General features: G+C 35.9%; 1 protein-coding gene and 2 long non-coding RNA genes across 3 annotated transcripts; all 3 read left to right on the forward strand.

The window, feature by feature from the left end:
• The first annotated feature begins 5,123 nt into the window (after window positions 1-5,123).
• LOC103146753 (uncharacterized) lies at window positions 5,124-6,008 on the forward strand. Its single transcript, XR_477175.2, has 3 exons — window positions 5,124-5,204; window positions 5,291-5,359; window positions 5,606-6,008. It is a non-coding gene; the product is annotated as an uncharacterized LOC103146753 (long non-coding RNA).
• A 1,572-nt stretch (window positions 6,009-7,580) lies between these two features.
• On the forward strand, window positions 7,581-9,209 carry LOC107837691 (uncharacterized). Its single transcript, XM_016677855.1, has 5 exons — window positions 7,581-8,019; window positions 8,167-8,493; window positions 8,619-8,885; window positions 8,987-9,097; window positions 9,202-9,209. The coding sequence occupies exons 1-5, from the start codon at window positions 7,941-7,943 to the stop codon at window positions 9,207-9,209; spliced, it is 792 nt and encodes a 263-aa protein (XP_016533341.1). The 5' UTR covers window positions 7,581-7,940.
• Window positions 9,210-9,293: 84 nt separating this feature from the next.
• On the forward strand, window positions 9,294-11,314 carry LOC103146754 (uncharacterized). The gene is made up of 4 exons (XR_001663730.1): window positions 9,294-9,370; window positions 9,460-9,488; window positions 10,351-10,407; window positions 10,502-11,314. It is a non-coding gene; the product is annotated as an uncharacterized LOC103146754 (long non-coding RNA).
• The last annotated feature ends 1,808 nt before the right edge of the window (window positions 11,315-13,122 follow it).

Genomic DNA, 13,122 nt, shown 5'->3' on the forward strand with positions numbered 1-13,122 from the left:
GGAGCCTGTCGGACCACTTGCCTGCAGTCAAAGCCACATTGTGAAGAGTTTTTTATTCTGTATTGTACTAGGTGACCGACAACTAGACAAGAGTTACACACACACACACTAGGAGTCTCTGGGGGAGCGTCCGCAAACTCGGGGGGTGGAGCCACAGGTAACTCGGGAGGAGTGTCAGCAAACTCGGGGGGCGGAGCCACAGGAAACTCGGGAAGTTTGGGAAACTCTGGAGCGGACCGCTGCTCACATGCAGCGGACGCAGGAAGCTCTGGGGGCTGCTCACATGCAGCGGACGCAGGAAGCTCTGGGGGCTGCTCACATGCAGCAGATGCAGGAAGTTCTGGGCGCGGAAACAAACGCGGCCTTGGCGCTGGAACCGGAGGCAGCTGCTGGCGCCGCCCAGGGGCCGGGACCTCGGGTGGCTCAGGGTAACAATAGCGGTGGGGTCCGACCCCTGGTGGGCACATCGCCAACCGTGTACCCCACCAAGGGTTAGCCCTGGCGTCCATGATGCTGGCACAGCTCCTCACCTTTGTGGTCGGATCCTTCTGTCATGATGTGGTTTGTTGTGAGGATAGGTAGACCCAGGTAGACCCAGGTTGAAGGTGAAGATGAAGAGTTTAATGGTGATAATCCAGGTAAACAGAGCAACAGGGAACAGCACGAAGAAACAGGCGACATACGACAAGGATCCGACGAGAGACAAGGACAACAGGTGGGTTTAAATACACACGAGGTAATCAAGGGGCTGAGACACACCTGGGAAACAATCAACGTGGAGGACAGGACAGAGACTTACAGGAAACGGGACTGAACACAGAAAATCTCAAAAATAAACACACAGAAACACGGATCATGACAGCTAATAAGGCAGTTAAGGTCATCTGGGTCACTGATATTAAAACATTACAAGCCTTTTGGATCAGAGGTGAAATGTTTTCAAGACAAGAGAAGTTCAGTTCCTTTATATTAACTTCAATTTGGTTGAAAAGCATTTTTAAGTCAGACATTTTTATGGTTTCTGAATATTATTCTGATCTTTCAGGACATCAGAATAGAGTCTAAAGAGCCAAATGGAAAATTTCTGGAGTTAGACTCAAATTATTTTTGCTTTTTTTGCAGGTATGCAGTGATGAAGAGGATGATTCAGTGAACTATGAAAATGTCATGGCTGCTGATGAACTTTGATTCTTCTGCTTCTGATAGATTTGAAGAATAACAAAAAACAAAATATCAGCTTCATGAAAAGCTTTAAATCATTTCAGTAAAATCAGGAAGACCAGAAAGTAAAGCATACCTGGAAGAGCCGAGATCTTCTGAACATTTTTCTTTTTATTTCACTTTGGCAGGGAAACAGACAGAAGCTTTTTTCCGATTACGTCCTACACATATTTGTATGTTTTGTTTAAAACTTTTTTAAAATAAACCCAAATTTTAAAACTACAATGAAACAAAACTGGTTCATGTCATTCAGTGAAGTCAAATTCCCAGCAGAGGAGATGATGTGAATGACGACAGTCGACTTTTAACCGAACAGAATTTGTGAAAATAAAATCTCAACGTGGGATTTGTATTCAAAATAAAGACAAAATATTCAAATGGATAAAAATTTCCAATGTGAGATTATATTACTGGAACAATAATATATATAAAAAGTATTTGTATTTATCCTTAGCAGGATTGACTGCAGTACATTTTGTGCAGTAATCATAGTATTTCACATACACAGTTTCAATGTGTGACTTCATTCTTCCTTCTCTGATCTGCTGCAGACCCCCAGCTGGTCTCTCTGCCTGCAGCAGGTTCAGTCACAGTTATGTCTGTCAGATATGAAGTCTGGGCCATAAACCTCCATACGGTTTGAGTGGCTGGTTATTGGTTAGATAGTATCTAAACTATGGATTCACTAGTTTTACCCATTTTTACAACTTCGTAGTTAAAGTCAGCTCTTTCTTATTTAAGATGCACCATATTAATATGAAACTAAATATAATGGCTCTGATGCTCTCATCTGTCATCTGCTCATCTTTACCAGTCAAAACCTTCTGATATCTTTATCCACATTTTCACAGAAAGTTTCCTCTTAGCTCTCAGAAATAAACCGTTCAGTGGAACCGTGGACAGATAAAGGGTCTGAGATCAGCTACACACCTGAAAGTAACCGAGGAGGTGAGAGGTGAGGCATTCACACATATCCAACTGTAACTTTCACACATTCATCATCTTTCTGTATTTAGCGCCTCACTGTCAGAAACTATTAATCTCATTCTGCTGCTGTTTTCTCTCAACATTTACTGGTCAATTATTTTCCTGTTTTAAACAGATAAGATGTTAATTATAAATATTATATTTTAGTAACCCTTTGACCTTTTGACCTGTTCAGGTTTAATGTCCTTTATCCTGTGGTCTCAGACTGACAACAGGATGTCTAAACTAGCTAAGCTAAAAAAAATAGTTGAACCGTCCGTCAGTTTGAGGAAGTGACATCATGCGGTTCAGAGGAAGTAGATGCTGCATCTCTACCAGTCAGTCACACAAGAACAAGAGAACAAGAGACACACGATGGCCGAACTCAGATGGATTATAATGTTTTTCTTTTTAATGCTAATCTTTACAGGTAAGAATACAGTTACAGTATATTTATTGATTGTCTCGGATCACCTTTTTATGAAAATGCACAAGAAAATATGAGTTTTGACTAAATCTTCCCAAGATTAACATTAATTGCTTTAATTATTGTGACATCAGCTACAAAAGCTGCATTTTCCTGATTTTCTTTCTCTCATCTCCTCAGCAGCAGCAGCTGAACAAAGATCTCACTTTGTTGTCAGAGATGGAGATGAAGTCTCTCTGCCTGCTGAATGTTTTAGAAACCAGATGGAAACTTGTGATAAAACTACCTGGATGTTCACTGGTCAAAGAAATACAACAGAAACACTGTATGAAGATGGGAAGATTCATAAAGATGCCAGAACTAAACCAGACAGACTGAGTGTTACATCAGACTGTTCACTGGTTATAAAGAAGATCTCAGTGGAGGATGTTGGTCTTTATGTCTGCAGACGGTTTAACTCATCAGGACAACAAGTAGCAGAATCTGAGGCTGATCTGTCTGTTGTTAACAGTGAGTATTTATATCATTATGTTTTCACTTCAAAATACTTTTACTGCAATAGACAATGATACAGTATAACTACAACTGAAGTGATGAAGTCAGCATTAATGTTACTGTATCAATATCTTCCTCTTCCTCAGTGACTGAACAGAAGATCAGTGATGAAACCATCCTGATCTGCTCTGTATCATCATATGGTGGTGGATGTTCTCACTCAGTGAAGTGGCTGTATGATAACAAAGATGATGAAAATATCAAAACCATAACTCCTCCTCAGTCTGCCTGTTCAGCCACTGTGAGCTTCACAACTTCTCATGTTTCCACATCAAAACGTTCTGAGTTATTCAGATGTCAAGTTAAATATGGAGGAGACATGAAGGAGTTTAGCTTCAGGATTTCACCTCAGAGAGAAAAACCAGGTGAGAAAATTATTAACATTTTAACCTTCAACAGGTTAAAAGGTTGGGGGGAAAATAACTGGGAAAAGTTTTGGTTGTGGGATTTTTAAAAATTATTATTTTAGATACATTTCAAACAACTGAAATGATGACAACTTTGTCAACTTCAGAAACAACTTCAACACTTTAACTAGGCTACTAGTTAAAGTCATGTTATTTTCCTCTTTACTAGCAAGTAAAGAGGAAAATAATCTGAAAACTGATAAATTTATGAAAACCAATATCTAAAAAAGTGAAAATGGACAAAAATAAATTAAATGAAACATGAATAACCAATAAAATGCAGCAATATCAAAGGGTAAGGATGAATATGTCAGAAGAATGATATCTTATGAGGAATTAAAATGTGGACATATTTTGTCTAAAGCTAACAATGAAGACCAGTTACTAGTTGTTGAAATGCAAAGGAGAAAAATGATTGGACAGCTGACTGTTAATGCTGCTTCATCACATTAAGGACTATAAAGGTAGAGATGAAAAACAAATATGGATTCCAAAACTCCAGAACAGATGAAAGGAGGATGGGATGTCACATCTGACATAGTGGAGCTAATGGCAGCTAACATGTTAGCATTGTCAACAGCTAGTCACCAACATCTGTCTCTGCTCAGATTCATCCATCCTTCTGTTCTGATAAACATCATAACCATTGGACTCTTCTGTTATTAAGATTACAGCTGAAATATGAATGTTATTACATTATTACATTAACCTTCATTGTTTTCTGGTTCTGCAGACTTCAGGACAATCATCACTGCAGCTGTTGGTTCAGTTCTGCTGGTCATGACTGTTGCTGCAACAATCGCATGGAGAAAAACTAAAGGTGAGATTTTATTAATGATGAAACTTTACATCTATAAATCAAACATTAAATCTTATTTTCTCAACAAATTAAATTTTTTTCATTTTTCAGGAAACAAAACATGGATGAATAAAAACACAGTGAGTTTTGAACAAAATCACAAATAAACCTTTTTTAAGAAATAATCTTAAATTTGTTTTAAATAATACAAATTGGAGATTGGCTTGACAGAAATGTTTATATATGTTTTATATAACTGCAAACTTAACTGTCAGTTAAAAGCTTTAACTGTTTCAGATGTAAATCAGAGAATATGATACTGGATTGGATGATAGGATCACAGCAAGAAACTGAGCAACTTAGTTATTTTAATGCCTAAATGTTTTATTTGATTAAAATAGTTACATTTTATTAAAATAGCTTCATTTTTGAAAACCTCCTCTGATTGCCCTCTGTGTATTGAAATCTACCTGTGTCTCTTGTTCCTTGTCGGGTCTATTCATCTGTTCTGTTATGTTTCATGTCGTTGCCTTTATCCCAGTGCTACCAGTGTCCGAGTCGCCTGTGCTGCCTGAGCTTTTTCCTTCTGCTCACCTTTGCTGCCTGCATTGTATTTGTGTGTTCATCATTTTTCAACAACCTGAGTTCACCACATCTACTCATCACAAATCATGACGAAAAGCTAATGTGTAGCAGATTTAACCCTGCAGATTGCAGATGTGAAGGTTTTAACTAAATCTGAAATATCGTTTCTGGTTGATTTGATTTTCAGAAACAGGAGTTGGTCCCTGCAGGATCTCAGGCTGCAGGAGGATCCAGTCACAACTTGGTGAGTTTAAACCCTCAGCTCTGTTTTCTGCACAATCAGCATCTCTAATGTTAGCTAACGCTCAGTGTGCTGTCCTCACTGCACAGGAGGATCCTGCAGGTGGAGTCGCCTACGCCTCCATCAGCTACACCAAGAAGACCAGCAGCAACACCAGAGTAAGAACTCTGAGAGGTTTCAGCGACCAAAAAATCCAGATGAAAGATAAAATATATTTTTTTACATTTGTTTTGTTTGATAAGACGTTCACAACTCTGAAAAAAGACTGAAATGATTTAACTTATGTTTTTACTTAACTACTATCACTCTACATCAGCATTAAGACATTTTCAGTTTATTTATAGCAGCATCTCATTTCATTTGATCATCATTTATGAATTTTATGCTTTTCTGTTAATCCTCAGGTCATTGATGGTGAAGATGATGATGGCCCAGTGACCTACAGCACAGTGAAACCTTCATCCTCAGATGATCCCAGTAAACTCTACGCTACCGTCAACAAACCAAAACATTGAGACATTTTGTGACTTTACTGTTGATGAAGGTTATGGTTGATTCAAACAAGTAAGAATTCAGATTATGCATAATCCCAAATTAAATTCAAATGATTCTGGTCATATATTTTAACCCAAATTAAAAGTTTTACTTTGATAATTGTTGTTTCTTCTTTAAGTCCAGCAGAGGGCGCTGTAGGACAAATATCACAGAATATATTTTGACCTTTAATTAAAGAATTAAAAAATGAGAAATGTTTAGGAATTGAAAGTCTGTTGGATTATTGAATATGACCTCACATTGTGCACAAGTTGAGAAGTTTTTGTTTTTCATTCAACTTTCTTTCAAATCTATTTAGTAATTTATTGTTTCCTTGTGCTGTCTCCTTTTAAAGTAGTTCAACTCAGTTTTTGCTTCTCACTCATTTACAGATTTATTTAATTATTTGATTCTCTTTATTGCTGTAATTTGTTGTTACTTTTGCTTCCCTAATTCATTTTCTAGAGATTTTCTTTTCTGCTTTTAATCATTGATTATTGACTTGATGATGTTACTCTCGGGATTGTTTTGTGTCGATACACATTGGCAATCTATTTCTTTAATAATCTGCTTGCTGATCATGTTACATTTTAAATCTTCATATTTTTGTAAATAATATTGAAATTAATACAGAAGTGCCTTCGTTTCATCTTTCTGTAAAAAGATGAAACATTTTGATGTGTATTTTAAAACAGTTTCCATGACTCTTTAAACTCCTTATGACATTTCTGACCCATAATCTCCATTATGGTGACAGTCCTGCATCATTCCAGTAAATACCTCTTTGGAATTATTTTCTTCGAAGATCTTAACTTGTCATAGTAACACTGGGGAAAACTGTTATTGGGGAACCTTAAAGTAATCAACAGTGTTCCAGACTGAGCCAATTTACTGTCGGGACTGAGGCAGGAGTAGCAGACAGATGGCTCCCTCTGGTGGATGTCGGTGGGGTTGCATGTTGTGGACCTTTGTCACTTGTACTTGAACCAACTTTTGTTTTAACTTTTGTAAGACAAGTAGCTTGTGACTGTATTAAAACAGTTCTATAAAAATTGACTGATTAATTGATAACTTTAATATAGAGTAGGTGAGACATCCTTTTAATATTTGTCTTTTTTTTTGCTTTATCAACTCTTGATTCCTGATAAAAAATGAAGATGAGCCAGTGACCTTCAGCTCTATGAAAGCTTCTTCCTCTTCTGCTACCTCCATCGATCCAAACGTCCTCTATGAAAACATTAAGATCATTAAGACAATTTTTTTCTCTTTTTTCACTTTTGAGGAGATGATAGAAATAGACATAATAGACATAAGATATACATAATAAGAAAACCATAAAACCATAGATTTTCGCATATGATGTAAAACTACATTTAATCACCTTTAGTCTTTACGGTTTCTCCTGACATCCACAAGGGGGAGCAGTAGATCCATCTTTTTAAGTTAGAGAAGGAAAACAATACAATGTAAGGTTTCAAACTGCTTTTGTCTGTAAATTATATTTGTTTTAACATAAATATATCCAGTAAACATTTCATGTGGTCTGTTCTTCAGGAAGTAAATATTGAGTTGCAAAAGTAGAAAAATTTTCATATTTACATTTTAAGTAAACATGTAAATTTTTTATTAGCCTTTTTCCTAAATGAGTAACATGTAAACAATGATTTAATTCTAAATTTCCACTTCTCCCTAAGCATGTTTAGGTTTTTTCACACTTGTTGCTTCAAGAATCTCAAAATTCTTTCAGAACATGACAAACATTAGCTTTTAGTTTTTGCTCATTTATTACTTTGTCTGATTATTGAACGTCCAAGGAAATGATTATTAACTGTCATGTCACTGGAACCTCAGTGATCATCTGCAAAGCCGTCCTGATGGCTCCAGCAGTGCATGGCAGCCATGTTGGATTTTGAGGTCAGTGTCGTCTGACCTTAACGTGGATTCTGACTTCAGGCTCACCTTTAGAGCCTAAAGCCTGATGATTTGAAACAAATTGGCTGCTGTTGTAGTTTCAGTTGATTGGAGCTGTTTTTGTTTTGCATAAACTGTAGAAGAAAAGAGGAAAGGAGAGTAGCAGCCCTTAAAACACCAGCTGTGACTAGAAGAGTAAAACCAAAATGAAGAAGTGAAGTCTAAAAACGACAGGAAGTAGAGACATCGTGCTTTAAGAGCATCGGCTCAGAGAGCTAAACAGGAAATGAGACGATGAAGCAGAGAGGAGCAGAGGAGGAATCCAGATGGAGGAAAACGCTTTTATTTTTCATCCTGATGCTGCAATTTGCAGGTAAGATTCAGTGCAAACTGTTATCCATCCTCAGTGAACCAGGGAGTTTAGTTAGATACATATTTTACCAAAACATTTACTTTTTCATTCTGCATTTAAACTTCTGACCTGAACATCAATATTTCTGATTTCCTGTTGTCTTCTCAGGAGCTGGACGCAGAGATCTGACCCTCTACTCCACAGTCAGAGCTGGAGATGACGTCACTTTGTCCTGTGAAAATGTGGCTGATGGTCACAGAAACTGCAACACCACAAACTGGCTCTACAGTCGTTCAAGACGATCAGCGGTAGTAACACTGGTTGAACATGGAAAGATTAAACATGGCCGCTCAGACAGACTGAGTGTTTCTGCAAACTGTTCTCTGGTTCTAAAGAAAGTCTCAGCTGAGGATGTTGGTAAGTACACCTGCAAACAGCTGAGATCAGGAAGACACTCGGGTCCAGATGGCTTGGTGTATCTTTCTACTGTTAACTGTGAGTATTTACATCAGATTCTGGCTGTAGCTTTCAGCACCAGCACATTAGCAGCATAAACATTATGGCTCCAGAAACAGAAGCAGCCAAACTGACTCCATCTTTCTCCTGTTATCCATCCTCAGTGACTGAACATGAGGAGCAGCACCGGCTGACATTACGCTGCTCTGTGTCGGAGTATGAAAGATGTAGACACAGAGTGAAATGGCTGCGTATGGGTATCAGTTTGGATAAACAAAACCAAGATATAAAGGAATCATCAACTTCCTCCTCTGCTGCCGTCACCTTCAAATCATCTCATTATGTCAACCCATCAAGTTTGAACTCATTCAAGTGTGAAGTAAAGGCAAATGACAAAGTTCAGCTTTTTACCTTCAGCTCTCGTCCGTCAGGTGAGAAACTTTAAAATCTATAAACCTTCCCAGCTGTTAACTATTTATTACAGTAAAATAGTTCTTGACTGTTAAAATATGACCCATGTTCCTTTGTTTAGTGAAAAGCACAACAGCAGTGACAGAAAATCCAGCAGTATCATCAGGAGTGTCATTTATAAAAACATCACCCAACATAAAACCAGAAACAAACACAGGTGTCACAGAAAAAGGTTGTGAAACTTTTTCTTATCATTTCTGTTCCCTCCAACCACATTTCAGCCAAAATGTTAAGTTTCATTGTCTAATACTTTATTTTATAAATGATGTATTAAAGGTGTTTGACAAATACACTGGATGTTTTTATCAACATTCATTTTTCTGACATTTACTTTCTTCCTTCTGAAGACTTTATGGTTTTATCTCTGCAGGTTTGCTGTGGTTATGCGTCACTGTGGCTTTTATAGTGACTGTTTCTGTGTTCATTGTGTCGAAGAGAACCAAAGGTAACATAAGAAACCTTTTACATTTGTTTTACTGGCCAGTCTTATTTTTTAAATTCATTCTTTACTATTTTTTAATTTTGTATTTTCAGGGAACAGAATCCAACAAAAGTCAAACGATGTGAGTTTTTAACAATTTTTTTTCTATTTGTCTCAAAACTGGGAAACAGAGGAAACAGAGTTCTGACTGGACTGTAGAGATATAAGACATAAGAAACTAAGCAAAATGCATAAAAATCATATTTGCTTTGCTCTTCTGAATCGTCTCACCAGATCAGCTCATTTATAAAACTGTCTAAACCTAAAACTGCTGATCAGACCTCATGTGGATGGTTTTATATTTGTGTTTGGAACCATTGTTCTGTTGGAAAACCAGTTATGTGAGTTTCAAACAGTTACATGTTGATTTGAGATGAACTTTTAAAAAAATTGATGGTCCACTTTGTGAACTAGAACCACTGGCAGCAATAAACCCCAAACATGATGCTGCCATTACCGTGCTTGACAAATGGTCCACTGTTTTTACAACTATAAGCCTCTTCTTTGACTTTCCAAACATATCTCTATTCAGTTTGGCTGATTGGCTCAATATTTTCCTATGTGAGAATAAAACGTCTCTACGGAAAGTCTTTGTTTGTCCATTTCAGCCATTTTGATCAAATCAAGCTTCTTGAATAGTTCCAACAGTGTTTTGGGTTAAAAGTTGGGCTCAGACCAGTAAACCAACCAGGTTATAAAAACTCACCTAATTCTGAAGCCTGATCAAATTTCCAAGTAGAATGAAAACAAAAGCTTGTTGATGGTGACGCTTCCTGCAAATGTCTGATTTACTAAATATTGTTGAACATGTATGTAATGTTTAATCTTAGAAATAAAACCAGAAGTGAAAAGTTAACTACCTTGACGCTGTGCCAAAGCTTATTTGTGGTGGTAAAATGTTGGAAAACGTTTTCTGGTTACTGATTGGTTGTTTTGTTGTCCAGGTTGATCCTGACGTTTCCTACGCCTCCATCAGCTTTAAGAAACCCAGCAGCAGCAGGGTGAACTGTCCACTCAGTCCTCATGCCATCTGTTTCTATGGAGACATGTTTAAGTCATGTTCTGGTGTCCAAACATGATTTTTGATTCTTGCAGATTAGAAGTGATGATGAAGGAGATGCAGTGACATACAGCACAGTGAAAACTCCCTCCACTGATCCCAGCAGCTTCTAAGCTTCAATCAAGACGTCAAACAAACCAGGCTGAACCCGGCAAGTCATATGAACATATCTGAAATATTAAATATGCTATTTTGTGAAAAGGAACAAATTATTATTACTACATTTGACCCTCAGTGTTTGATTTAGGGACACAAACATCCTGAAATACATCAGACTTCTTCTAGAAACTCTTATTACTGCCTATTTTAGTAATTCAAACTCCAAATATACTTTTAAATCCACTACCAGAACAGCTAACATCCAGTCAGAGTCTTCTTTACCTCCACTGTTCAGTTTACAGCCAATCAGCATTAAATAAAATGAACAGTGCTCCTGGATTATAGCATTTAGCCAAAGTATTTCAGCTTCCCACGCTGCATTTTTAGAAATGCTCAATTTTATATGTGTTCTGTAAAAACAATCTGCAAATAGGCAAATTTTATAAGAACAATTTGAAGTCAATCCACAGAAAAATCTACAAATACAGAACCATAAATAGTCAAGATCCACTGTAAAACAATGTATCACATTTTGATGGTTCAGCTGAATTATTGTTTGTATAAATTTTATTTGTTATTATTTTTGCATGATAGCTTTTATGTCTTTATCCTGTTTTCCAATGTCAAATTAATTTGTTGTCATTAACATTATCATTGTTTGATATTTAAATTCTTTGGACTGTTTTCTGACCCGCCTGGTTATTACAGTTTATCTGAATGAAGTTGAAATACACCATAAACTGCTACAATTTAAATAATTAAAACATTTAAGAAACAGCTTAAATGATGGAACAACTTACTTTTTGATCACTTTCGAGATAAAATATTCTCTTTTAAAAGTAGGTAATTTTTAAAAAGGATTTTTTATTTTTATTTTGTTTTGCAGAGCATTATGAATTAATTATATCAGCCTCAGTCAAGCAGTAATTGAACAGCTTATTTACTTCCACCTAGAGTCATATTTAAGGTACTACATCATCATGTTGTATGATGGAGCACATTTTTTTAATCTCGCTTTAAAAAATGTTTTCTTTTAAAGCGAGATTTCCGCCCATGTCTACAAGCTCAACATCAGCTTTACTTCTTCAACACAGATTTTGTTCCACTTTGATCCAAGATGTTGTCTTTTTGTGCAGGATGTCACATGTTTGTTTTAGAGTTTTTTACTTTTACATGTTTTATTGCTCTGAAAAATGGATAAAAACTCATAAAGACACATCCTTTTTATTTAAAAAATAAATTCTTCCTAAATGGTTTGTGGGAAGTAACAGAATGATCAGCGTTAGCTTTGTTCAGCAAGTTTATACACACAAGCAAAACATTTGATTTATAATACACATTTAGAATATTTTTGATACACACAGCATTTTTATAACAACTAAAAGTAACACAGTTTCCTCATTGCACTATAAAACTGCAACACATGCCTGGAAAACACATCATACCCCTTTAAAAATCTGTGCTCTTCTGTGCTGATTGATTATTTTTTCTGTTTGCACATTTTCACTTAATCTTTTGGTATAAGAAAAAGATCGGAGAAAAAAACTTCAAAAGTACAAAATATTGACTTTTGTCCTCAGGTCAAAATGTTTAGCATCAAAACAACCTGAAGCAAAATAAAAAAATATATATTTCTATAGTTATTCTTCCTCAATACATATTTATTTTTCCCTGATATTAAATGTTCGTTCTGTTACATCACCTGCCCGGTTATTTTAATTTTTTTGTAAATGAATTTGTAATGTGTGGAGACTAAAAAGAGTCAAATTTTAAACATGTCAAAGAATAAATGCATAAATGGTGCATTAACTTCTGAAAATCCGAATAATTAATGAATAGATTGTGACTATCCAGATAAAATGCCTGCTTCTATTATTTGTCAGTTTAAAAATGATTTTCTGGTTCTGTTCTGTCAAAGCAAATAATTTAATTTCGCTTTGGGATTAATTAAGTATTTTTGAATTGAATTTAGTTGAAAAGAACAGCATCTCTACTGCCACCTATTGTCAGTTTAAAGGTTCTACATCATTGCTTGGTTTATTAACATCAGGTTTATTAAAGTATTTTTAAGGTGTGTTTTCTATTCTTTGAAGTTATTATTTACTTTATTTAAAAGTTTGTTTTTTGTACATTTGCACGGTTGCTGTAAAATAGCTCATTGTTTTATTTCTGTTTCAAAAATATTCATATTGAAAACAAGGGGGCGCCGCCCACTGCAGGATTTCTGATGTTGAAATTTAGCTTTGGTGTACATTAACATAAAAATATCACATTTTAAATCAACACACAGCATGCAAGCTTATTCAAAAATACACCATAAATGTTATAATAAGACACTTAAGTAATTTAAAAATACTACACAAAATATTGATTAAAGCTGATTAAAGCAGATAAAGTGAACTGTGTCAATTTGTGATGTAAATTCCCAGCAGTTTATTATTGAACACAGCAGATCATTCTAGCTTAGAAAGGAAGACTGCAAACGATGATCAGATGTTTCTGTTTAAAACTACAATCTGGGGTGTGAAACTTCACAGCTCAAATGAAGAAGTTAAAA

Source organism: Poecilia formosa, unplaced genomic scaffold (genome assembly GCF_000485575.1).
Source record: "Poecilia formosa unplaced genomic scaffold, Poecilia_formosa-5.1.2 Scaffold168, whole genome shotgun sequence".
Classification (NCBI taxonomy): Eukaryota; Metazoa; Chordata; class Actinopteri; order Cyprinodontiformes; family Poeciliidae; genus Poecilia; species Poecilia formosa.